Genomic DNA, 26,489 nt, shown 5'->3' with positions numbered 1-26,489 from the left:
GATGAGTGACCGATGGGAAAAAAATCTTTGTCGAATGGGGGCATAAATGTATTATGAGTGCTGGCACACTTGTGTATGAGTTGGGAGATTTATGCAGACATTGTTTGCAGCAAATTATGGTGTTACTGAAATTGCAACTCTTGAGGCGTTATAAATACAGAATCTACCTTGGAGTATTAGTGTTCATGCATGCACATTGCATACTCAAGCTTGATATTCCTGCAAGTGTACTCTGGAATAAATATGGATGTGAGGGGGAAAAAAAAACAGCCAACAGCCTTGGAATCAGGCCACTTTATGCTTTGCAGGTAATTTGCCTTGAGTTTAGCACAGTTACATGTACGGTACCTAGCATGGTCCCAACAAGTCCACACATTGCATAGGATGTGGTTAGGGAATGCACCCATGGGGGACTTCATTCAGAATAGAACATACCCTGGAGATCATCCACTTAAAAAATCATTCTTATGTCAGACACAAAGAACAAGCTCCAGAATATGAAACTGTTTGATTTTCTCGCTCTTTTCTTTCAACAATATATAGTTGGCCCAGTCATAGTGAAGAAAGAAAAGATATTATTAAGTGAAGAAAAAAAAAAAAGATCTTCTTGTGGCTGATATTTGGTTATTTTTTATTATTATTCCTTTTTTTTTTCTTTGAGTGGATGGTCTTTCATTTGCCGTGGTGGTGGTCTAAATTGCTGGTTCACATTCAGGAATAGTAAATAGCACCTTTTTAATAAACTGTAGCATGTTTTATAGCTTCTTCACTGAGGGTCATCTACTTTTTCTTTTCCATCGGGCAACATGCAGGTTAGCTCACACATTTATATAGTCCATATGTGCTGCACAAAGTTCACATTTTGTCCTCTAGACAAAATTGGGGATAGATATTGATTACTGGTGTAAGCTTAGTAGCTTGGTGTGTTTGTCCAAGTATAGCACATGTGGTGCGTGTATTAATTTCAGTCTGCACAAAACTGCATTTATCCAAACACTTGAATATGATTTGTGTGCACTTCTATTACAAAGACAAATTGTGTATACAGGGAAAATGTACCTGATGTAAACTTGTAACTGTTGTGCACAGGTAAATGTATCTGATTTCTTAAAATATTGATAGGAGTATTCCACCATGACAGACACATAGATGTCTGTTTTGCTGGTTGCTGTCATCTGGAAATAAGACAGCAGACATCCCATTTACATTAGACAGCTTCAAATTATGAATTTAACCACATTTTAATGTTCACAAAAAGTGGAATATAGTCTCTTGCCATTTTATCAGACTAAAGAACAGTGAATGGTGTTACAGTAGTTTGCCATAATAAAAGTCCACAATTCATATACCAGGACAAAGTTTGGCAAGATGGTAGAAAACAACAGCAACAACATGACATTGTGTTTTTGTAGCCAAGTCCAGATCCTCTTAAACACTCAATGTCAAAGTTGATTTGATCTGCAGTTAGTTTTAAACTTCCCTTTATACCCTTACAAGGTAGCTTGCTGCATAGTCAAAGGGCTTTTAACAGAGATAAATAGGTTCCAGATTTAAACAGTTATACCATATTTCAACTTGAATAACATCGAAAGTGTCTAAGATTGTCTTTATTGTGTAAGTGTCGAGGTGCAATTTTTGTTTATTCAGATCTTGTTTTGATCCATGTTGTTATGTCACACCCATCTGAATGTTACTTGGGATGTAGAGCTAATGAATTTGGACACTGTGCATGTGCATGTCTATACTCTTCATCAGTACTTGATGACAGCAACCTACCCTCAGACCCTTCATCCGTGGCCCCCGACCCCCCGAAACATGATGCCACGGATGGTGGCCCAGCCCAGGGTGCGGTCCCGGTACCCCTCACCCCGCCGCCGGTGTTCGTGCCCCCTCCGCCCCCAAATGAGCCCCCCTCACCGGGCGAGCCGCAAGAGGACGTGGGCAAGTTGATTGAGGAGGGTATCCTCCTGCTGGCCCGTGGGGGTGGGGAGGGGCCCGACACCATCAGTGAATGCTCCTCAGGTGAGATGGGTGTATCCTCACAGCTCCGCCCTTCATTATCCTCCTCTCCTCATCCCTGTCATCCAAGCCTACGTGTATTTTATCCACTTCCTCCTCCTCCCCAGTATTTCTCTCCCCACCCTCTGCATGCCTGGTTGCTATGAGAGATGGCACCTGACAACACACACACCCCTCTCCCGCACCCCTCTCCCAGGGTGATGTTTACTGTTTACCTTGGTAGAAGGGAACAGCTGCCATAAAAGCGAAAAGCCCAGCTGTTGAAAACCAATTAGATCACAATATACTGAAACCTGTTTGCCGATTGTTCTTAGGCAATAACAGAGTAGTGTGCTTATTAGACCATGAAGCACTCGATGTATGTTATTAAATATACCAAATCATATGTGATGAGGATGACTGCAAGTAATTGAGGATAATGAACTTTTGGAAACGTTAAATACCATTCATATTTCTCCCTACATCAATCAATCATATGATTCTATCGTTAAGGTTCCAGTTTCATATAAAGTCTTTGTGTCGGGAGAGAGAGAAACTTTACAGCATCTGTCTTTTGGTCAAAGGTCACACTTTGCAAGCCCAAAGTCGATTGGATTTTAGTGCCACTTTTCACAGAATTGCCAAAGGCAAAGTCTAGTCCTTAGTGCAGGGGCTAGTGCAATCATATGGCATTATGCAGAGGGTTATGGTCTTTTTTCAGTCCTTTCCTTTTTCATCACCAACATTCCATCTTCTCTTCTTATCCCAAGGCGGAGAGAAGTCCACAATTCTGTCATGTGAAATAGTCAGCCGTATTGCATTCCCAGCAAATGTTGCCTCTTGCACCATCATTTACAGCTTGATATATGATGATGGGGATAGTAATATTATCTGCATGCAGAATCCTGCAGTTTCATGTGTTTAACAATGCTTTCTAGCTAGCTCTGCAATGGATCTTGCACCCTCTTGTCTCTCAAAGTCATGCAGCTTTCTTTTATTCATTTGGATTTTGCATAACAACCCCACAATTAATGTTCATCAATTATTAACCTAAGAGGAGGCTCTTTAACCAGCTGATCATCTCATCGAATATGACATCCTCGTTTTTTTAACCTTGCTATACTAACTAAAAACAGTTTTATGTCTAATGCGTTTTAATGTGTAAGCTTCACATGTCAATTGAATAGATGAATAACTCCTTGGAGAAAAGTTGTTGTTTTTTTCCTCTTTCAATAAGCATCAGACTGAAATGAATCAATTTTTTACTACAATTTGATTGATTGTTTTTCTTGCCAATGTTGTGGAGGTAGATTGAAGTCTTATCAAGAAATTTTTGTTCAGCTGAGCTTGAATATATATTAGTATTTAAATATGTTTATGTTTTACCTGGTAATTTGTGAAGTTCTAACTATAGATGGAGATGGAAGATTGTTTGCCTTGAAACTACAGCGTAGACTGTGATATTCGTAAAGAATAGATAAACATTATATATACAGTTTCTAATATCCTTGTCTTATTAAAACTTGTCAATGATAATGTGTGCTGCATGGCCTAGCTTGCTGCAGTTCTTATACAGGTTAATGCAATTCATTCAATGGTCCTTGACATTCTTTTGTTTTTTTAACTGGAATATATTTCTTTCTCTGCCCTCTTTACCTCCATTTTGTTTGCCAATTTCTTCACTTGTTTGTGTGGTATTGTTTCGCTCCACTCGGCAATGTACGTCTCCATGTCATACTATCTTGACGTCAAACGGCATACCTAACACTGCAATGCCATGCGTATAATCCTAACTTCTCCATAATGTATGAATGTTGAAAATATTAATCTCAAAATTCTTCTGCAAATTATAATTTCCCATCAATACAAACCCTCCTCCCAACTTACAAACATGAACGCACACACTGTGACTCAATTTTGTCAATATTTGATATTGGCCGTGGCCAATTTTGAAACGATCCCTCATGCTACAATCAACTGTTTCAATAAACAAATATGCCTCTACCACCTCAAAAATAATATTTGCAATATACATGTATCTACTGCCTATTTTTGCAATATTCACACTGGCAACGATTATTATTATATCAAAACGACTACCATTTTGCTCTCCTGGCAAATTATTGTGGTGCTGCATTCGGTTGACAATCCATTTCCCCCTCTTAAATTGACAATGCAAATTGATATTGATTCAATGTGATGAAATCATCTGGATGGAAACTACTATTACCATAACCCCTATCACCATCATCACCTTTGTAACTGTTATCACTACCGAATCCGTCCATGTCATTGGTGTGCCAAACATGATTCATCTCATCTCATTTTCATCACACGCTTTCTGGAATAAAACCCCAAAATTTACTCAAACAACAACAACAACAACAATCTACATCCATTCCTCATCAACTCATCAATACCACTACCGCCATCACCACAACCAACATCCCTGTGACCGTCTCGTCCTGTGCTGTATTTGGTGTCTGTGGTACCCGTCCCCATTCTCATCCCATCACATCCCATTGACCACAACCACCACCACCACCACCACTACCACCACCTGTACCCCCATTCCGCCCCGGCCACGCCCATAACTTCTAGCAGACCCCGAGCCCAGCCTGAACGCCTCAGCCACGTCCAGCCTCATTCAGAGCATGGAGGCTGCATTTGAAGAGGCCATAGCGGTAGGGACAGAATGTAAGTCACCCGGCGTCAGAGTGTTCCTGCTGTGTCTACCATGCCCCCTCCCCTTTCCAGATCACCCATCACCCCTTTTTGGTATTTCTGTCTTCTGCAATGCACCCTGATCTAAATAAAGAAGGCTTATCTCATACCTTGGCTTGAAGACTCTCATTGTATTGTTTCAATTTAATTTGCTTGGCAGCAAAGAGAAAAAAAAAGCTGAAAGTCACATATTGCCAATCTTGTACAAATGTGAAGAAAAGCTTGTTGAGGGCCATTTCTTCTGTACACAAAAACGATTGAGTAGAAAGATGCTTTGATAGATTCTGGAGACAGACAGGCCTACAATGCACACCATGGATGAATTGTACATGTGCCATGTTTTCCGCTTGCAAGATGCATGTCATAAAGATACTGCATAATTTCCATGCAGGTACAGTCGCTAAGTAATGATGAGATGAGTTAGACTCCATCACTCCATTACTTTCATTCAATCCAGGGTTTAGATAGACCATTGTAAAAAGCACAGGGCCCCACCACGTTTGCTGTGAACTTACACCCACAAATCATAGATTCTGCATGCCACACTTCACCTGTGGTTGATGTTGCACTTGCTTAGATATTTATTGTTCCAGTGTATTGGCCATTTTTTTTTCTTTGATTGCTGTCTGTTCATTAGATCATGGCCAAGGTCCACAATTTTTTTACGCTACATTTTGGAATGATAATAGTTGTAGAGCTGATATAAAGTGAAAACCACATTTCAAGCAAAGGGGAGTTTCTTGTGTGTTGCAGTTGAGTGGATATTAGCAGTCATGCAAACAACTAAAAGGGCAAGGGTGCCATTTTTTCCCCCTTGTCACATTGGGTGTCAGGAATAGCAGACAGTGCTTTCTTTATGATGTTTCAACAAAAAGGAAAAAACAAGCAAACGGGTGGTCAAATATTCGCACAATAGTGGACTTTGCCTCTGTAAAGCTTCTTAGAGACACCTACATCGTAACAGCAGTGTCCGATGCATTTAGTACATGGCTCTCCAACAATAACCTCTTGTGTGTGCAAAACTCATTCAATAGGATTCTAGCCGAGTAATGCTAAATACCAGTCTACTTCTGCTCTATGAATTAAAAAAAAAATCAAAAAAAAAAAAAAACTGCTCCTGTATTGAGAGGGCAATAGTGTATTTTCAAGACTTTGAAATTAACAACATTGATTATTAGAAAAGGAACAAAATAGGCTTTCGTTGGTCTTCATAATCTATCTCATGCATTATTTTTTTTTGCAAATTGAGTATCCTTTCTTTTGGGAGAAAAAAAAGACGAAGTTGTGTGCCATATCTGCCACATACAATGTATATTTATTCTTCTGGATCTTAGGATAGCTTGTGCATGCACTAGTGTCAATGCTGTTTTTGTGCAGATATACAGTTGTAATCACATCCATAGTCTGTAGTCTAGATCGTTTCCTACACACGTTTGGAGTACAGCATGCTGTTTGCCACATATTCCACCTCCGTTTGTGAAAACTTTCTCACGTCATGTTTGTTCCCATCACCAAACCATTTACTGTTTCTTCCATGTGATGAAGACACTACCTCCACAAACAAACTGAAAAGAATTGTTCGGAAAAGCAATGAATGTTGAATTCAAACTAACATTTTCATTCAAAATGTATAAAAGGATGTTGGCCCAGGTTTTTCTTACGAATGTATTTGTTTTTAAAACATAAATGTCATGATGGTGGTTATATAGGTTGAAACAACTTGATGCAAAGTTCTAAGAAATGATAAGTTTGTTGTGCAACTCACAGTTGCCTTGAATGGCATTGATTGCACAGTGCCATGTAGAAAGGAGAAAAAGCAAATCAAAACATCAGCAGGCAAGGAAAAAAGCAAAACAAGAACAATAACAGTATAAACCAAGCAAGCAGTCTCACAAGTCATGGTCAAGTAAGTCTTGCTGTTTTTTGTAATGTTAATGGGGGGGGGGGGGGTGTGGGTGTGATAGAAATGGCTGTCTAGGATGACAAATGACTGTCTAGTCTACTTAACTGATAAGTGTACACATAATGTATTAACAACCTCCCAGTTGATCACCAGAAGGTGCTGGGATACCTTGCACATGGTAAACATGTGACCCCCTGCAGAAAGGGTGCTTTTAGTTACGTAACAGATCTTGATCTTTTGTGCCTACTGCACCTTGATGCCAAAGTTACTGATGATTGATAATAGTATACCATCACAAATTTTTCAGGGAAACATTTACATCTGTACATCTCATGCCATCTGGGTGTATTCGATTTCACATCCTGGTATTCCATGTCAGCATTTCTTCACCTGTTGCCTATATTTCATCAAGTCCCTTATGAAATGATAAAGATAATGATACTGTAAAAGTGGATATTTTCGCGCGACTAATTTTGCACGCTTGGCCGGGTTAGAAGAGTTTCGCGTGTTTTTAATTCCGCAGAATCAAGACATCAACGAGTGTGTACTGGAACATATGGCAAGCAAAAATATTCGCGTGCTTTTATTTTCATGCTAGTTTCTGGTTGCGCAAAATGTGCAAAAATTTCAACACTGCAAAAATTTCCACTTTTACAGTATATCTGTAATATGCCAGATGTGTCTCTGTGACAGTTTGGGTGCAGCAGAGTCCAAATTACAGTCTTTATTACTTTATACCAAATGAATGGATTGGAATGCTCTTCATATGCATCAGTCAAAATCAGGACCCCCATTTAAACATCCATTTGCAACAGTCAAATTACAATTCATATCTTGTGTGTTTGTGTTTGTGTGTGTGCCTGTGGCAACATTTTTGTAATAATTAATCAGCATAGAGTAGTTTCTTTATGGAATAGTTACATCATCATTGTTGCCATTAGTGCAACTAACTGTGTGTAAATGCAAGTAGCTACCAGATGTACAGATCTAGATGAAAGTTGTAAGTTTCTTGATCTTTCTATACATGAAACCCTTTAGTTCCTGATGAGGAGTTAGTGGCTTGAAGCCTTGCCTGACATAGCACCTGTGTTTGTTTGTTTGTTTTTTTTGGTTTTTTTGACAGTGTGTGTGCAGTACACAATTTAAAGTGATATGCTGACACACTATGACAATAAACCAATGATGACGTATATATATGACACTTTCAACAATACTTGGAAGTGTGAATGCACTGCATAAATGATATAAGCACCCAACACAAGCTATTGTAAAATAAGAAACATTCGCAACATGAAACTTTTGCAAATTAGTGAATGGCATTCAATGCATTTCTTGTGCATTTTACTTTCACCAATCTTGGCTTCTCGCAAAATTTTCGAAAGTTTCATGCATACAGAAATTTGGGGTTCTACATTATCTTTTTTTTTCCCCCACACAGACCAGAACCCACGACTCCCAGGCCCATACTTTTCCATCTCTAATCCACAGTTTATATGATGTTTAACAAATACGAGCCTCTTTACAATCAACCATCGTGTAGATAGAGAGCCTTTAATAACCATTGTGTGTAGCAGAGTAATTCTGCTCTTGTGTCGTTTTAATTAATTAGTCTGTGTCCACAGTCTGTCTGCCAAGTTTTGTATGTCTTTATTCACTTCACTGTAGATTGTACTCAGAATAATACAATGTGAATGTTGAATGCATTTTTTCCTCTCATATGAGTATCTAGTAATTTCACGTGTGAAAAAAAATAATATATATGTTTTTAATTGTTGCATACACAAGTGTTCTTGCAGTGTTCATGTCGTGATTTATGCTGTACCTTCAGTCTAACATGCTGCATACGCTTCGAGTTTCCTTGCCCCTTGTCATCATACTGTGTACTTACAGATTGCAACTCCGCTAACATACACCTCATTTCTCCTGATTCATAACAGTGTGATGCCTCCATGATTTGGCTTTAGCTATCATTTGGTTGTTTTTTTGTGTGTGCCATATTCTCATTGTATTTGTGTCAAGAAAGTTTTCTTATACAGTAGATGAAGATGCAGTTAGTGTTGTCGTTTTGATAACAGTACTCCTACTCTCATTGCAGTGTGAAGTTCAGAATTTTGTGTATCTATTTGTTTGTTTGCTTGTTGCTTTATATTGTATAAAGACTCATTGATAGATTGTTTGTTAAAATATATGACCTGCCTGATATCGTCAGATTTAATGTACACATTGTAGGGATGCTTCTTTCATCTCACGTCATATTCTAGTGGAAAAATCAGTCCCCAAATTGGATGTTGATAGCTGAGTCGATAGTGATGATGCATGAATGCACCAGATCAGTGAAAATCTAAGGGAGGTTGCACAAATGATGGGAAAGATGAAAATCTTTAAATGATGCTGCGCGTCATCAAAGACAGCGCCCACTGGGTTAATCAAAACAACCGTCCAGGCTGTGTGACTGCAACATTACCCTTTTTGGTTGCTTTTTCCTCACAAATGACAGCAAATATTACTTTATTTGTACGTTTGTATTTAAGAAATGGTCTCCAAGGATGAAAGACATTATGCATCAGGGGCAGCAAGGGCTGTTGCCTCCTTGCCCATTTTCCTAAATGAAAAAAAAAAATCAAAATGGCCTCCGGAAAGAAATGCAAGAATTCAATGCCCTAGCTGACTTGTGAGCAGGGCTGTAGAGAAAACTGATCCTTTGAAAAAGAAAAAGGTGAAATTAATAGTATTTCAAAAGTAAGAAATAAATGATTCCAGGGGTTCTACAGAAGCACATCTCTGTCACATAAGTACATGGGCTATTTCTTGATTCCTATGGAATAACATGCTAGTTGACATACTCTTTTTCAAGATGGTCACAGTATGATAACCATGTACATTTCCACTGCTGTTCCATTTTTTTTTTCTGTTGGGTCAGGTCTCTTGTCATTTGTATTTGCATATGAATCAATTCTGTAGTAACAAGTTGATTTGCCTAGATGGGTGAACATGTTTGAGAATATTTTGCAGCAGTGCCAAAGTGATATCCAACACTGATTTTCTACTTTTTTATACTTGAGCATGCAAAGAAATATTTTTTAGCAAATACCTGTAGTGCTCATCATAGTAATATCTGGACTCAAATTTCTTAGAGAATAGTCTAAGTTCCCAGATTAGTGATTGTTAGATGTTGCAACCTAGGATATGCATGATTTTTCTTTTGGTTTTGATCAGGAATTGCTTGAATATGGGAAGATTTCTCATTGGATACTTTGGAGAGCAAAAACAGCTTGTTAACAGTCAAGAGAACACACGGTCTTTCAAAGTGAATAAAAATATCTTTCCAATACATTGCTTCTTTAACAATGTCTGAATGAGTTGCCACTGGCACCACGAAATCTCAAATAGAGAACTGCACAGTGACATAGTGAGAGAGGAATAATGTGCATTAATTTTAGTGGGTGTCTCTGCCGTCTCCTGAGAAGTGAATGGTGCAGAGCATAATTATGTCAATACTCACTTGTGTGTTCATCTCAAACGTTTCTTGCCGCAGCCCTGACAGAGGACCTGGGCGGAGAGGAAGCAATCAGCGTGTCGGAGGTCAGCGTGGGCGGCAACGACCAATCACAAGTCCCCGCCGCCGAGGACCCAGAGTCTGGAGAGAAGATCAAAGTGGACGCGACGCTGACCGTCGGGGAGAGTGCAGAGGAGGAGGTTGGGGAGGAGGAGAAGGAGGTCGGAGACGACCAGGAAGTGGTAGAAGCCGAGGATACAGTGGTCGTCCAATCAGAACGCCCGACAGAGGAGGACGTGGAAGGTAAGTTGTAACTTGAATTTGCGGAAACAAAATGGCTGCCCACAACACTCAACCTATTGCATTGTAGCCTGTTCATTTTTTTGTGGGGGGAGGGGGAGGTTGTGGTGCATTTTTGTTCAATTTGGTTTATCTATGTTTTGATAAGTGCTCAAGATTTTGCTTTTTGGGGGGTATATGCCATTGCTTGTGTTAACTTTTGACAGTTGTGACTAATACTAATGATGGTGCCATGTCCACTGTGAAGTGACATAGATTTGTTTGCATTGTGCAGCTAACAAAAGTGTGCCATTTGTGTGTAATATGTGTTCATTTTTAGAGAAGCTTGATGTTTTAATCTTTCTAACAGTGCTTTGTTGTCGATCTTAGCTATTTATTGTTTGCAAGTTCTGTTTGATTTGACCCATTTGGCTTTGAAAATAAAACCAATGCACTAACTGACATGCCGTTTCTTTCTAGCAAGATGTCTTTAGCCATCTGTGTGATGTGGTAATTGCTGAACAATAAAAAGCACATTTAATAATTAACACATGTTCTTTACTTTTCTGCTTGTCTAATTTCATTGATTTCCCCCAAGAATGACATGTTTCTTTAAAAAAAAATACCCATCATGCAGTATCTCTGCAAATAATTTGAAACTGCAGTTTTTCTGAATAGAACTTCATCTACAAACTTGCTTGTTATTCACTTTTATTCAATGTTCATTATTCGATGTTATTTTCATTTGTGTTTTCTTCATTTTATTTCATTTTATTTTTTATATTGCCCGCACAGTTGATATACAGTACCTTATCTAACCCTGTCAATGCATGTTTGGGAACACAATGTACATTTTGCTATTAGAATGCACAAATTAGCACACTTTATCTCTCTATACCATCAGTGCATGTGTCATAAAGTGCCCTGCGAGATCAGATAAAACTCTTAAATGTCAGATACTTCACGACCACTATTTCTAGGGAGGTATTAACACAAGCATATCAAGTGACTGCAATCGATTGACTTGCATATTGACTTGCTTCCATATTGTCTCAGATTGTATGGTCAGATATATTTCACAGGGAGACGATTGAATTGAGAGAGTGCTATACACGTCAATGAGAAAATTAAAATTATTGTAATTATTTCACGCCTACAGCTACATTTTCTTGAAAACGCATCCCTCAAAGAAATACATGCATGCATTATTGAGATTGTTAAGATTCTTTGGACAGCATTACCTTGATAGATTTTTACATCTGGAAATTGAAAGTAATCATATGTTAACACATGCATAAGTGCATTTCATATCATATAAAATTTGTACTCATCATTGAACTTATCATTTCAGGAATTTAAATTGCAACACTAGGCAAAATTGACTGCTGATAGCTTTCCATAAAGATGCACAATTTTTTTTTCTCTCATCGCACTCTCTTCAGATGTAATATAACAAGAATGAAGTAAGATACAAAGATGAAATAAACCTATATTCATATATAAATTAGAATCCTGATTCAAGCTTTTTCCATTAAAAACAAAAATAACTGCAAATCAAAATGTTATAAACAAATGGTTGAAAAATTTGTTTTTGCAACATTGATGAATCAAGACATGTGGAGAGGATTGTAGTTCCCAAGAGACATGGCAATTAAGAGATAGTGTAAGGTTGAGCTGAAACAGTTACTGGGTACATGAGCATGCCAAAATCCTACAAATGCTTGACCAAAGAAAATTTGATGACCCAGGATTATGCAGACTCAGACACTGCCTGCTGATTGCAATCTTCCGTCACCCTAGTCCAGCCGCACTGAAGGACACTAGATTTATTCTTGATCACTTTCCTTTCAATATGTATTGCACAGCTGTCGACTTTCTCTCTCCTTTACACGCTTTTCTCTGACAGTCACTATCTTCACTCTCTGAGCATGATGCAAGCTATTGATGTTCTGTGTTTTATCTCTGTCCCACTCTCTGCCTTGCCAATCTCCCGCACACCGCACTCTCCCTGCCTTGCCCTTAAAATGTGCCAACCCTCCAGTACTGTGTCAGACTCAGCAACTAACTGCACCTACTAACACCATGCCCAGTAGTGAACACGACATCGCAGACACTAACAAACCAGATTCGCTGACCGGCACAAATGTGTCCATAGTAGCTGCTGTCGTAGAGCCTCTGAGGCCCGTTGCAAAACCGAGGAACTTTTCACAGATTTCGGCGGAGGGAAAGCAGCAAAATGATGGTGGTGGGTTGGACATGGTTAGTGATGCAAACTGTCAACCCGGAGGACATCATGTCTATTCTGGGGACGTGCCACAAGATTCAAACGCTGGCAAACCCCCCGTGCCACGACCGAGGATGGCGCGCATTTCATCCGAGCCCGAGCTAGGCGTGGGAGGCTCGGGTGGCAAAGTTGCGAAGCTCACCAAACAGCTGTCTGCCGATCAGCAGCCTGGATTGTACCGGAAGAGAAAGGCACCGAAGAGGCCCCCGCCGATTCAGGACAATGCGGCCCTGAGTGCCCTGCAGTCGGCATTCCTGCAAGCGCTCAGTCAGCAGAGCAAGAATGCTTCGGCCAACAAGGTTTCCACAGCTCCTGCGATGAAGCTGAGACCCAGTCGGCCCCCTCCCCTCCCTCCATCCTTCAGAAAGGAGAGGAGTTCATCGACTACCGAGAGCCGTTTGAAACAGGCACCGCCCAAGCACCTCGCACCTCGAAGCGCATCCGAATCAGAGTTGAAGCTTGCAACAGCAGGATCCATTGCTCCCACACAGCAACCAGGCAAAGGTCATGGAGGTGTGGGTAAGGACACCAGGCCAGCAGTGCCACCCAGGAGAAAGAAGAAGTCCTCTTCAGACATGGATGGAAAGGGACACCTTCAGGACGTCAAAAGTGATGCGTCAAAGAATAAGCTCCCTTCTTCAGAGACCCTCAAGGACTCACAAGCTGCTGGGAGGAGTGCTGTACCCCCAGTCCCTGCAGCCAGAATGAGGAAGCAAAAGAGTGCGGATGCAAAAATAGATGCAGTACGTCCTGTACCAAAGAAATCCAACCAAATTCAAGTCAGAGCCGAGATTGTTGCTCCCCCTACTCGATTACAAGGAGAACAAGACACTTTGCCACCAGTTGATGGAAACATCATGGCAGCCCAAAATTCTTCGGGATCAATAATTCCCATGCAGAAGACTTCCTCCGTTGCGAGAGAAGCATCCACCAAGTCAGGGTCTGTACCGAGCGACACAAACCCATCGAGCGAGAACCTTGAAGATGTGCTCAGGAGACGACTCCGAGGTTTGCATCGTTCGGTGCGGCTGGAGGAGAGCTTTGATGCCTCCACGAGCAATGACGATGTCTTCCTCGACGATTCTTTCGGAGATGCTTCGTCAGGGCCGAACGCCCGCAGCTCCGATCATCTCAGCTCCACGCACGACTCGACCGACGTTCAACCGCTGGCTGCATCTGGCCAGCCTCCACAAGAAGCCGTTGAGGGAGCAACGGCAAAGAGAGTGCCATCAGGATTACAGGGCGGGGAACCAGAACCGGTGGTGGTAGTGGATAGTGTGACATCACCCACCTCTGTCTCTCCTGTCCTTCCTGAAAAGGTCAAAGGTCAGCCCACTCTCGTCATTGTCACTTTACTTTTCACTCCACAAAATTCACTTTCACCGCTGTGCCGTCCCGATCCCCCCCAAAAAGACACATCTAGGCCACTTCACACTTTTTTTCCATACGAGACAGTCAGTCACATCGTAGAGAGGCAAACATCTTGCATGAATCCCAATGCTGTCATTTCAAATGATGAAGTAAAAAATATGAGCATGAATAGTGTAGCATGCAGTGGTATGAGATGTGTGTTGTGTATGCAATTTATCTATCCATTTACGGATGAGGGTATTGATGTGTTGATATTGTAAAGACAAAATGTCTAATATTTTCGTAAAGCATGCTCTTTTTAAAAGCTACAAATACATTGTACGTATCAGTGACCCAACAAATTTATGTGCATGCTAACTGCTGTCATAAAGGAAACATAGTATTCAGATTCATTTAGAGGTGTAAACAAGTGCCTTTTCCCAGCAAACTTTTATACTTCTGCTTTATCTCAAATAGAGCTTGTGGTTTGCAGTATGCATAGGCCTATAATTGTAGATGCTTCTAACTTTTCAAAGCTGCATGACCTATCAAATCTTTGCTTTACTAGCAAACTATGTAGTGTATTTATCCCATATCATTTCTGCTCCCATCCATTCTATGTATGGCATCACATTATCATTAGAATAGCTATACTGAAGCTCTTTCATCTATGTGTGGGAAGTTCAGGTTCTTCTAATTTCGTGCATAACATCCATTCACTTTTTTTTGAATGCTCAAATTTGCAACTTTATAGTGCATTTTTTTTTCTGATTCAATGTCATTTTTATGATTTTGATGAGTTGAATTTCTTTCATGTGCTGTCTAGTTCAAGTCACACAGTCATCAATGCTAAAAGTTTAATCCTAGGAATTTCGAGTTAATGTAATAAGACTTGGCATGCAAATTGCAGTTGTATTTGAGGCCTTTTTTCAGCATTCTGTGTATGGGAACATAGTATGCAGCATTATTTTGCTTTCTTAAAAACTTTGTCTTTTCCTATTTTTCTATGTAGCATGCAATTACTTTTGCACGTATTCAATGTGCCTTTTGTTCTTGCAGAGTAGTTTCTGTCTGAATAGAAGATGTACTTGTGATATTTTTTCCTTAACTCAATCATCGTGATCAAAGATGATGAGATAATGTAGCTCAAAGCATTAAGTGCCGAGTGAAGCATACAGCCCTAACCCTCAGCCCTGTTCGATTCTTGCTTTATTGCAGAAACCTCAGATATTTTAGACAAGCGAGCCGCTCTAACACGCATGATGAAACTGAGCCTGGATGACGATAGCAATGAGACGACGAGTTACTCCCCCACCCCTCAGGGAGAGGAGTCAGACAGCGTCCTGGAGGAGAAATCCCTGACGGCCCTCGCTGCTCCCGTGAGTAGACAGTCGCTGGACGATGCAGCGTCCGAGAGCAAGGCAGAGGACGTCGTCCAGGATACTGCAGAAGAGACGGAGGAGAAGGTGGAAGAACTGGCAGAAGATGGGGCGGAGCAGACAAGAGAGAAAACAGCAGAAGAAGTTGAAGATAAGGATTTAGAGATGAGCAAAGATGGCAAAGATGAAGAGCAGGTTGTCACAGAAAAAGAACAGAAAGTGGAAGAAAAGCTAGATGATGCCGAGAGAAAGGATGGAGATGGAGAGAAAGAGGAAGGACAGAAACAGGAGAAGGAAGATGTCTCGGTTGACAAGGAGCAGGAGACTGCCAGTGAGACTGTGAAGGTAGAGCCCGGGCAACCCAGCATGCAGCAACTTACCGAACAATACAAGCAACTCCAGCAACAGATGGCCATGTTGCAGCAACAGCTGATGGCGAATCCCTCAGCGGCGCACATGGCGGCAAACCCGGGCATGTCCTACCAGATGCAGCAGATGCAGCAGCAGCAGATGCAACAGCAGATCATGCTGCAGCAGCAGCTGTTGTTGCAACAGCAGCAGCAGCAGCAAGTCCTGATGCCATCCCAGGCACCGTACATGATGATGCAGCAACCGGGTGGAGGCGTCCTCATGTCCCCACCCCAGATGGTCTATACCCCAATGGGCATGCAGCCTATGCCTGTCTATGGCCAGATGACTCCCCCGCAAGCAATCACCACTCCTGTGGAGCAGGCACCGGCACCACCAGCTGTGGCGCCTGAAAAATCTGCCGAGGATTCAGGGAAGTTGGGCAGTGATGAGGCCGATGCCCCGCTGAAAGAAGACTCCCCAAAAGTTGATCAGATGGTGGAAGCAATCCCAGAAGACACTCCCACTAAGCCACAAGCATCTGCCCAAGCATCTGCGAGTGGCAGACGGAATGTCTTTGCTGACATTCTTAAGAAGAAGAACAACCCAAAAGCCTCGTATGTCCTCTCTGCTCAACGAGAGGCCCAGCGGCAACGCAGTGACTCAAACTCCTCCCTCAACTCATCATCATCTTCTTCGAAAGATGACAGCGTCAGTGGTAGCATGTCAATGAGCCTGAGCACCTCAAAGACTGACTCAAGAACTGAAACCACTGCTCCCCCACCAGAAGCCAGAAGGCAGGAAAGTATTGAACTTGTCACCAATGGTCTTTCACCAACATTACCCACCCCACCTGAAACTCCCGAAGCATCACCAATCCGAGATGATGCTACACCCACCGCCCCGCCCAAACCAGACTCTCCCGTTTCCCCACCCTCACCCAACAACTCATCCCATGACGAAAGCAATAACAATACCTCCAAGTCCGTGACGGTTGACGCCGATGTGCAGCCAAAGGTCCCAGTGCAAAACCCTAAACATGACCCTGTCCTCCCCCTCCCAACTGACAATAATGCAAAGAAAGCCCCGCCCCCTATCAGACCCAAACCTCAGGTGGGACCACGGCCATATCGACCTGCCTCCATGTACGCAAGGATTGGCGAAGGTGCCTCTGATTCGCAGGTGGAGACATCCAAATTTTCAGCCCACGCCCGGAAAGTTGCTGATTTGAGATCCGTAAGTACTTCTGAGATCCATATCTTGTTTGAAACTTTGCTCGAAATATTGGTGAACAGTATCATATATTACGCAAGGCAAAGTAAATTTGGCAGTGTCCTACATTATATAGTTTAGAAAAGAGGCTACAAGAGAGATTAGAAATGCAAGCACAGATCTTGTAAAGCTGACACAGTTTCAATGCCTAGCCTGATTAAATCTTGTAAGATTGTACATGATTCATGCGAGCAATGGAGCAGAAAGACTAGTGCTGGTAGTTGGCATCAATATATAGGTATCATAAAGGATGCCCAGCAAAAGTATCTAACAATTTTTGGAGTGAAGCAGCTGCTAATAAAAGTTTCCTTCAGTCATTTGGTAAATGCCTATCTATGTGACATTCTCACTGGCAGCAAACCGTAAAAACCAATCTTACACGCATCTCAGTCTCTGCCCCAGCGTAGCAATTTAGACCAGCATTTAATGGCAATAACAGTGTGTTTATGGTACTTGGATCCACTGTTTATATATATTATACTCTTGGATTGGTGTGCTTGTGTTTATCCAAAGCCTGAAGTGGGAACAGTATTCAGTCAGCCACCATGTATCACAGTTTAACATTTTCTCTGACTGATGATCATATCTGTCTGGCACTTTAATGTCCTATGACTTTCAGATGTGCCTGATGATACTAGCTTTAAAAACCCTCTGAAAATTGTCACAAATCTTATTCTAAAGAGAAGTCATTGCACATTCCAATCTCCATTATTCTGTGGCTTTATAGAAAAGTGTTTGTTCTTCCTTGAGAAAAAGTAAAAATATGTCAAGGTTTTTTGATAATGAAAATTTGTAGACAAATGAGCTGTTGAGCTAGGGGGAAAATTGTCTGTCACTTTTTCTGTCACTTTTTTTTTTACTTTGTCTGATACATGTCTGTTGACCCCATAATATCAAAAGGGTGAAATTGAGGTCCATTTTATGAGTTGTAGTGAATATCCCTACAGATTGTTTGAGAAGGAACTCAATACATTTGATGTATTGACATGGTGTGCTGAGTTTGTTTCTCTGACTACTGATCCCACTTCAGATTCCCATGTTTGATACTTTTTAATCACCAGCCCCTCCCCATATGTCCTCTCATCTAAAGGGAGTCTGTATTTCTGTATTTCTGTTTTCTGTATGGCTATAGCATATATTCCACTATTCAAGTATTTGTATATTCAGTTCCTTCTTCCCCTTTCAATTGACTGTAGAATTCATTTTTGGCTCAATAGTGCTGAATACACAGTCCATTCTTTTTTATTCCCGTGAGAAATATATTGTGCAAAGAAACCAAAGAAATGGATCACTTTCATGCATGCAACAAATTATTATTTTCTCAGGAATATTGTACATTCCACAAAGTCATTTTCTCAAACTTATAGAAGTAATTTGATAGCTTGCAAATTTCCTGTGAAGTGTTCTTCCACAGAAGTAAATGGATTCATGTGATGCTTGTACGATTATTTCCCCGCACAACAATCAAAATGCTTTATAGTCGTTTTCAGGAATATGGTCAGATGTAACAAAATATTTTTTCATACTGACTCTTTATATTTTCAGTGATTTACTAGTTGTTGTCGGGAAGAAATGTTCATAAAATTTTACACGAGACCTATACAACTATCATGCCCATGATTTTACCATTGTTCTGATCGTGTTTTTGCAGTACATGTACCAGCATGATTCCAAATGCAGCACATAACAAGTTTTATATTCATCTATTGTAGAAGTAGAGTGCTGACTGCCTCGACTACCAAAGAAGCAAAGTTTGCATTTATTATCTCTTACAAAACTTGCCCAGCTCTCCCCCTTCCCTCCCACCTTCCACCTCCCCATCTGCCGTCCCCTGCCCCCTCCCCCCCCCCCCAAAAAAAAGAGGTTATTGTCTGAAAGTATAAATGTGAATTGAAGAAGTCATTTCACATTACATTTTCCCTGGAATATCCCCTCTATATTCCTCATTTTTTACAAAGCTGTTTCACAAGAAAATGTTTAACAAGCTATAATAAGTGTAGATACTACAGGAATGTGCATTTACATAAATTCAAGAAATGTCCCACATGAGAAATCTGTTACCCAATCACTCTCAGATATTGTTGGTTATCTGCAAAAGTTTAGAGCAGATTTCCTTCTTGTTTGAAGAAGCTTTCTTTTCCAATCCTTGGTGCAGGCATTTGAGTAAGAAAAATATGGCAGAAGTCGTCGATAACAGAGGGTAGGTAGCGGACAAATGTGACAGTGTGTGTTCTGCACTGGTTTGTTTCATTATAGATTCATATCATTTTCCTCTTTTTTATTTTTCTCCTGTCTGTCTCTGCCTTACTTGAAGACTCTTTTATAACTCAAGCTTTCGTTTTTGTTTCCATAGGAGTTATCCAAACCTTCAAACCATTTCTGCTTTCATGAAGAAATCATTGATGTGCACAATTTCTCGCTCCCCCCCCCCCCCCCCCCTTTTGCACCCTGCCCATGTCAGCCCACATAGTATCAATTTGATTTATGTCTTCTGAAAAGACGTCAACGAGTTGGTGGTGTATTCACTTGCAAATGTTCATTGCATTGATGTGTGCCGGGAGTTGTGTGACTGCAGTAATGTGCAATTAGTAAAACTGCAATGATGGATTAGACTCCATCTGCGTTTACACTTTGATAGATGGTTGTGATTATCTTCTTTAATTTTTCTGCACAGAGAGTGTCATGGAAAACGTAAATTACATTTTTTTAAATGTGTAATTGGTCAGTGTGGTCTTTGATTGTGTTGCTTTCAGCCTAGGTTTCCAGCTTTATTCCCCATGCCCTGGTTGATCAAATTGTGCAAAGTATCTTTGCTTCTCCCTATTCGATTTGTCAAGTTGTGTTTCTTGCGACGTCTCTTTCTTTATATGTTTTTTTCAGCATTTTCATGAATATAGATTGCCACTGTTTAAAAAGTCTGATGTGAATATTGAGGACATGATTAGGTGTGACAATTGAGTGCAAGTGTTCTGATACAATGGAATGACAGATGTATGTATAGAGAATTACTCCAGTTCCTTATTTGTGTTTGTTTGTGTGTGTGTGTGTGTGTGTGTGTGTGTGTGTGTGTGTGTGTGTTAACCACTACAGCAGTTTTAAGAAGATGGAAGAGTGTGTGTGTGATGTTTGTGGCATCATCTATTCATTGTGATCCCAGTGGTCATTTGGTAAAATGCTTCAAATTGCAGTATCCACATATTCTGGTACCATATGGTACAATATCTGATATTGGTATGGTTTTATTTGTATATGTCACTTTTTTTTTCTTTAAAGTTTAAAAGTTTAGTGACTATTAATGAAGAGGCTTTAGCTCAGATTTAATAGTAAATAGAGACATTCTATATGTAGTCTCAAATGTTAAACATATTTCCTTTCATTTCCACTTGATGACTTGGCAAGATGTCAGTGCTCAAATTTCAAATCATTTCAACTACAGCATTCAAAACACTAAGGGGTGATGAAATGGTCATATATGTATTATTAAAGCAGAGAATGAACACAGAAGGCCTTAACCGCCAGCCGCTTTCAAATGTAAACTGCATGAATTAAGTAGCTTGGAGGACTTTCAAATCTCTGTCAACATTATATTCTTTTTATTCTTCACAGTGTGAATGTAGAAATCTTCTGTCAGACTCGTATGTCTGCGGGTAATTTGAAAAGGAGTAAGATCACCGAGTCGAGTTGCAAATATGTTCTTTTTTTTAACGTTTACCTGCAGACTTTCAGTTCTTTCAAGTAAATCAGGTAATTGATGAACTCAGACCTTGTTTTACTAATACATAGTTCTCAGGAAAAAACAAAGCCACAAATTGTGGTAGGATGGATTTTTTCCTCATCAGTAGAATGGGCGAGGGGCTTTAACCACTTTATTCATTGTTAGTCAGTAGTTAAAAGGGTGCAAGGATACTATCAGTTATTGATTCATTTCCTTTCCTCGGTTTTGTTTTATTAACTTGCATTTTGAAACTCATGTCAACATTTTACCCATGATAGAGTTGTATAACTCTGCTTTGCTGATGACAAAAAACAACAACAACAAGCCAACCAGATCTCTGGTGGATGAGTTTATACTGATCTGCTTGAAAATAGAAAATGGCTTTAATTAACTACTTTTCCTGCTTTGCTCTTAACCTGAGATGACATGAGATACATCAAGATTTTGTAAGTTCAAGTTTACACAGACTGTGACTTCAGTTTTTTACTAACTCAATACATATATTTTTTTTTTCGGTTGCTAGATGTTTACAGTAACTGTTCCATTTTTTTTGTATACCTTAGAGCAATACCTTGACTTCATGGGGAATTTTAGTGATGAGATGATTAACTATCATTCAGATTTGTAGTTTTTCGGTGATTCGGCTGACCTCAACTAGGGCTTTCATCCTAAAATTAATTCAGTTACTTTCCATAATCTTTCTGTCGCCTTCTTACACACAAGTGCTTTAGGGTATGCTGAAAGTATTCTGAGAGTAATTACTTCAGTAAATATAAATAGTTTCTTATCCTTGGGTGAAAGGGATTTATCTAGCAGAGATAAAGCAAACAAGTTTAGTATAAATCAATATTTTATCATCACTTTATTTGGTTATTTGTTTATTGATTTAGTCGATATATTTATGTACCTATTACAGTAAGTAGTTACACAATGATATTCACCTTGACATGAAATTGCTAGCAAATTTTCCTGCATGTTATATTGTTTCTATCATTATGTACTCTTTGGGTTTGAGTTATTGATATACAAGAACAAATATGAAATATATAACAGGTATAGGGTAGAGGGATATAACACCTTTCCATTTATCTCTATACTTCTGGATGATAGCTATATGTCACTATGGTTGAAATCTTTGCCTGGTAGGTTAAGAAATATTATGGTGGTTTATAAACACGTATAAATATATCTTTATACACCAGAATTACCTATCTTTTGATAAAAATTGTAAGATGTATATATTGGTACTACAATACAATAGTGCAGTGTGTTTTATTATCTGTTAAAGACTTGAATTGTTCAATGCAAGTAATTTATGGAATACTAGTACCAGCCTGTATCAAATTCTAGGCCAGAAAATGTCAATGTCTCAGATATTTACAATCACGTGTGACAATGTCATGCTTGTCCAACTATAGCGGGCAACGTTTTTTTCTTTTTCCTTCTTTTTTTTCTTTTTCTCATTTTTTTTTTCACTGAACCTGTAGGATAGAGCCATATCAGGACTCATAATTTTGCATCATGCACTGCTCACACGCCGCGACACAGCCAGCCAATTTAACCCGTTGAGGACGGGCTGATTTTGCTACAAGTCTAACACACATTTCCCATAGACACTTGCCGAATATACTCGGGACTCGTCCTCAATGGGTTAAAAAGCATGCCAATCATCATTGCAATGCCAGAGCTTCGCTATTTTCACCTTTTTTCAAATCTGTTTTTCCCCCTTGAACGTCAGCCAATATCAATCCTGTGAAATGAAATCGTGTCCTGTAGAAGAAAATTTTGGATTGAACGCCACTGTTGCTTTCTTCTTTTTGCCTTCAGTCCTTCTCATGCAGAAGCGTGTGTTGGTGTGTGCCTGGGGATGACATCTATGTTTCCCTCTTTTTTCTTTTTTCTTTTTTGATGGTTATGTTCTATCTTGCTTGAGCATAGTTTTTAGTTGATGCCGTCTGTAGTTGTGGAATTCTGTGGGGCTGTTTTCTAGGAAATTGCCTCCTTAAACAGTATAAGTCTCCCCATCCTTTGCGTTATAACAAAAAGCTTGTAAAAGTTAGAAAGAAAAATGCTGTTTAAATGTGGAATTCCTGATCACTGCATATCGAGGTCTCCAGTTATGTAATCATAGTCAGGCTGACTACTGATCAGCTTGGAATGTCAGGAATATATTTTTTGAATTTTGAGTATATCTTCCCATATCTTAAATGATGAATGTATAATAATATAATGATGAAATTATATGTTAAGTACATTAACATATATGTACACTGTAAAAACAATAATCATAGAAATGCTTAACTGTGTAGATATTTGCAACAATACTAGCATTGATAGCTTAAACAGACATAGCTGTCATGAGCTTAGATCTTTTACTTGTTGACTTGGTCTTATTGATAATTTAGACTTTCCCAAATTATAGAGCATCAAACACAATTGCTGGTGTTCCCACCTTTTCATGCAGTGTGCTGTTCGCATAGCATGTACCACAACTGTGTCTTCCTCAAGCATGTGTATGTGTATGTGTATGTGTATGTGTATGTGTCTGTGTGTATGTGTCTGTGTGCGTCAGAAAAGTGAAATTGAACATGCCATTGCTGTGTTGAGCCGCCCTTCTGTATCTGCCACAAATCGGTAACTGGTAGAAAAGCATTCAACAGTTCCGCACATGCACTGTCATTTCAGTGAGAAGACATTACATTCCGGCACATGTCATTCTACAATTAATCGTCTCTTTTTTTTTACACTTTTTTCAATCAAGTGATCATGCCCTACCACTACGAGTTTTGTGTGATCATTAAATAGGTCATAGTTTTCAAGCTGCACCGTGGTAAATATTTAGAGTGTGTGTATGTGTGTTTGTGTTTTTGTGTATATAGATAAAATTATAGACTACAATGTACTTGCTTCAGTGCTTTACTGATCAACTTATTCAGTATAAACATTTATCAATATACGATCCCTATCGTGAGAATCTTAGGCATACAGAAAACTTGAAAGCTTCTGTTGTGCCTTCTTACTACCTCAAACAGTAAATTACTGATAAATATCAGAGCCAATAATTATTTTGTTGTAGCAGCTTTTGTTGTTTACATGCAAACAAAATTGGTGAGAAATGTGACTTCAAAGCTTTAAATGCAAAGCTGGTTGGTCCTGTACAAAGTCCTTAGAGATTTCAGAATTTTGTCAGAGAGAGGGTTATGTGTGTCTGTGTGTGTGTGTCTGTCTGTCTGTCTGTGCGTGGCATCAAGCTCTTACCCTTTACCCAACAAACTTAAAGCTTTCCAAACTTTTATTCAGTTTTCTTCAAATTTTGACTGTTTTGCTAGACAAGTGAAATTTCACTCTTTGTTCTCAGACTATTAAAGTTTTGAACTGGTCCCGAAAATTCCTTTTGAATTGTGCAGAGGCTTGATTATCGCCCCGTCTCCTGCATGAATTTTGCATGATTTTTAAAAGAAATTTGCTGTCTAGAAAGGTTCTGCATGCTTTATAATCAACGTGCATTTTATATTTCACTGTATAGTCAGCATGCATTCCCTTTGGTAAGTAGAGGAGAGTGAAGCAGCCGTGGAGTTCACTAGCATGTCCCATAAAAAAAGTTGTTTGCTGTGTCAGATAACGTTGTTTGGATTGCAGTGCAAAAGTTTAGTGGATTTCTCATTTTACCTTGTGTGGAAATTTGCCCTAAGTCTGTAAAATGAGGGCAAAAAAAGGTGAGGTAGTTTGATGGATGTGATATATTTATGGAGTATTACCCACTTTCAATGTTGAAAATATAAATATATATTTTCTTTTTTTTTATTTGTCGGTAATTCATATTTTATGTTTTAAAGTCCACATTGAAGAATTTACACTGGCCCTTTGAACCCCAATGGAATGTGTATTAAATCAAAGTGGGAATACACTGCAATACTGTGATTCAGTGGCTAATACAGTTCAATGTTCAAGGGTGTCATGAAATTTTTATGATGGCTCTTGATCTTCTCAGTGAAAGGATTATTGATGAATATTCTGAGAGATTGGTCTTATATGTAAAATATGTGTCATAAGTGATATTTCCTATTAGTGAAAAAATGAGCAAAGAAAATGGGATTCCATCGGGATATTTCTGATAGTTTGGTACTGATCAAGGAGCTGCCCTATTCTCCTTTAGTTTCATATTTAGAGTATCATATGCAAGATCAAACAACTTGATTTTTTTTTGACCAGAATGAAATATCTAGAAGACTGATTTTCATTTTTTTCCCCCTAATTATTGGCAAGGTTTTCACACTTTCATTCTTTGTGTTACCTTTATGTAGATGTTTATGCTGGGGAAGTGAAGGTCCGGAGTTCAATATTCCCTCTCAGATGCGAGAAGACGGAGACGACGCGCTTCTGACGGGGGAACCGCAAGGGATTGTCGACCTCGGACGGAAGGAAAGGAATGCACGTAGGATATCACGCAGGTTTCAAACTGCATCCAGTGCCACCACTGTCGCAGTAACTAGACATGGAATCAAACAAGGAATGTTCTTGTTTTTGTTTCTGTGGATTGAATCTGACCAATCAGGAAGACTCGAGAGAGCTCTGTGTATCTCACTCATGCCACCTCTTAGACGGATCACTCTTTTTGTTTTGTTTTGTTTTTTGTATTCTCATTCCTACGTTGACCTGTGTCGTTGAGGAAGGACAAGACTTGTTAGAAGCAGAAGGACTTTAAAGGACCTCACATTTTCGTTGCGGACACCGTTCCTAGATTCAGTGATGCCACAGGTAGACAGCACACCCATCTCCTGTTATGTTTTGTTTTTGTGTTGTTTTTTGTAGCTGGTTTTTTTTTTTTACTATGCTGTGGGATGAAAACAAACACTGGAGCAACAAACAAAATGATGGATAACCCAGTTGCCTGCTGTTTGGGATCCTCTACAAACTTTAAAGGTGGACATGACTCTCAGAAATGCTCAAGTGACTGCGCTTTTTTTTTCTCTCTGCTACCCTGGCCATGTTACGCTGGCAAGACATGCACACATTGTACTTACTTACACACTCACCTTATCCTCTTTGCTGACTGATGCTCGAGTGTATATCAACTTTCCCTCCAATGGAACACTATTTGGTGCCACAATTCCTTTGACATGCAGTCTGCAAAATAGCATGAATTTGAAACAGACTCTTGTATACTCTGTGTATTTTGCAAGTCTGATTTCTTGCTATTTGCGAATGGTGAAATTCGCAGTAGTGGAGTACAGCAATGGATAGAGAAATGTGTGCATGCGCGTCACATTCATGTCAGAATCAGAGTAAATATCATTGCGTGTTGATAAATAAAGTTTAAGGAGTATCAACGGACTTGTAAAATTCATGAATATAACCAAAAAAAAAGAGAAAAATATATAGCATATACCACACTTGATGTATGCATTGAGTATCCAAAGATTGAGTGTCATCATAAAAATGAAGAGGCTTTTAACAAAGGATATCACTGCATCAGGGAGATTAAATTATTTTAGTCACTATAATTTATGATTCATACAAATATTTAAAACAGAATCATGTGTTGGAGTGGCTGCGATAAATTTACTCTGGTTTAAAAAATGGAGTTGTTTTATTGGATGATTTACAGAATATATCACTAGTAATATCCTTTATTTTGTTTTCCTGTTTTCAGGTTTTGTGTATTCAATATACAGCTTGTTTTGTCGAAAAATATGTGGTGATTTGTGTTTATGTATCTGTTTCTTCATAATAATTTACAT

General features: G+C 39.5%; 2 protein-coding genes across 9 annotated transcripts in view; both read left to right on the top strand.

Moving 5' to 3' along the window:
* Positions 1-25,468, top strand: part of LOC139729986 (uncharacterized) — an 86,849-nt gene extending 61,381 nt beyond the window's left edge. For 3 of the 8 annotated variants that reach the window (XM_071640900.1, XM_071640902.1, XM_071640901.1), the window contains 4 exons: positions 1,756-2,022; positions 4,603-4,695; positions 10,161-10,424; positions 15,253-18,639. In XM_071640900.1, the coding sequence (XP_071497001.1) occupies positions 1,756-2,022; positions 4,603-4,695; positions 10,161-10,424; positions 15,253-17,114 (2,486 nt within the window). In that variant the 3' untranslated portion in view covers positions 17,115-18,639. Of the gene's footprint in view, positions 1-1,755; positions 2,023-4,602; positions 4,696-10,160; positions 10,425-15,252; positions 18,640-19,188; positions 19,234-25,052 lie in introns of those variants that run through there. The other 5 variants (XM_071640906.1, XM_071640905.1, XM_071640908.1 and 2 more) reach the window with 5 other exon arrangements.
* Positions 12,452-15,098, top strand: LOC139729985 (uncharacterized). Its single transcript, XM_071640899.1, has 2 exons — positions 12,452-14,241; positions 15,094-15,098. The coding sequence occupies exons 1-2, from the start codon at positions 12,483-12,485 to the stop codon at positions 15,096-15,098; spliced, it is 1,764 nt and encodes a 587-aa protein (XP_071497000.1). The 5' UTR covers positions 12,452-12,482.
* Positions 25,469-26,489: the final 1,021 nt, after the last annotated feature.

Source organism: Diadema antillarum, unplaced genomic scaffold, assembly GCF_040938485.1.
Source record: "Diadema antillarum isolate AM-2024a unplaced genomic scaffold, OU_Dant_1.0 seq00000284_RagTag, whole genome shotgun sequence".
NCBI classification, from domain to species: Eukaryota; Metazoa; Echinodermata; class Echinoidea; order Diadematoida; family Diadematidae; genus Diadema; species Diadema antillarum.
The sequence above is the reverse complement of the archived record's forward strand: the minus strand, read 5'-3'. Positions and strand labels throughout refer to the sequence as shown.

What these genes read in the sequence shown, in the direction of transcription:
- LOC139729985 (XM_071640899.1), top strand. Translation starts at nt 12,483, where the DNA reads ATGCCCAGTAGTGAACACGACATCGCAGACACTAACAAACCAGATTCG.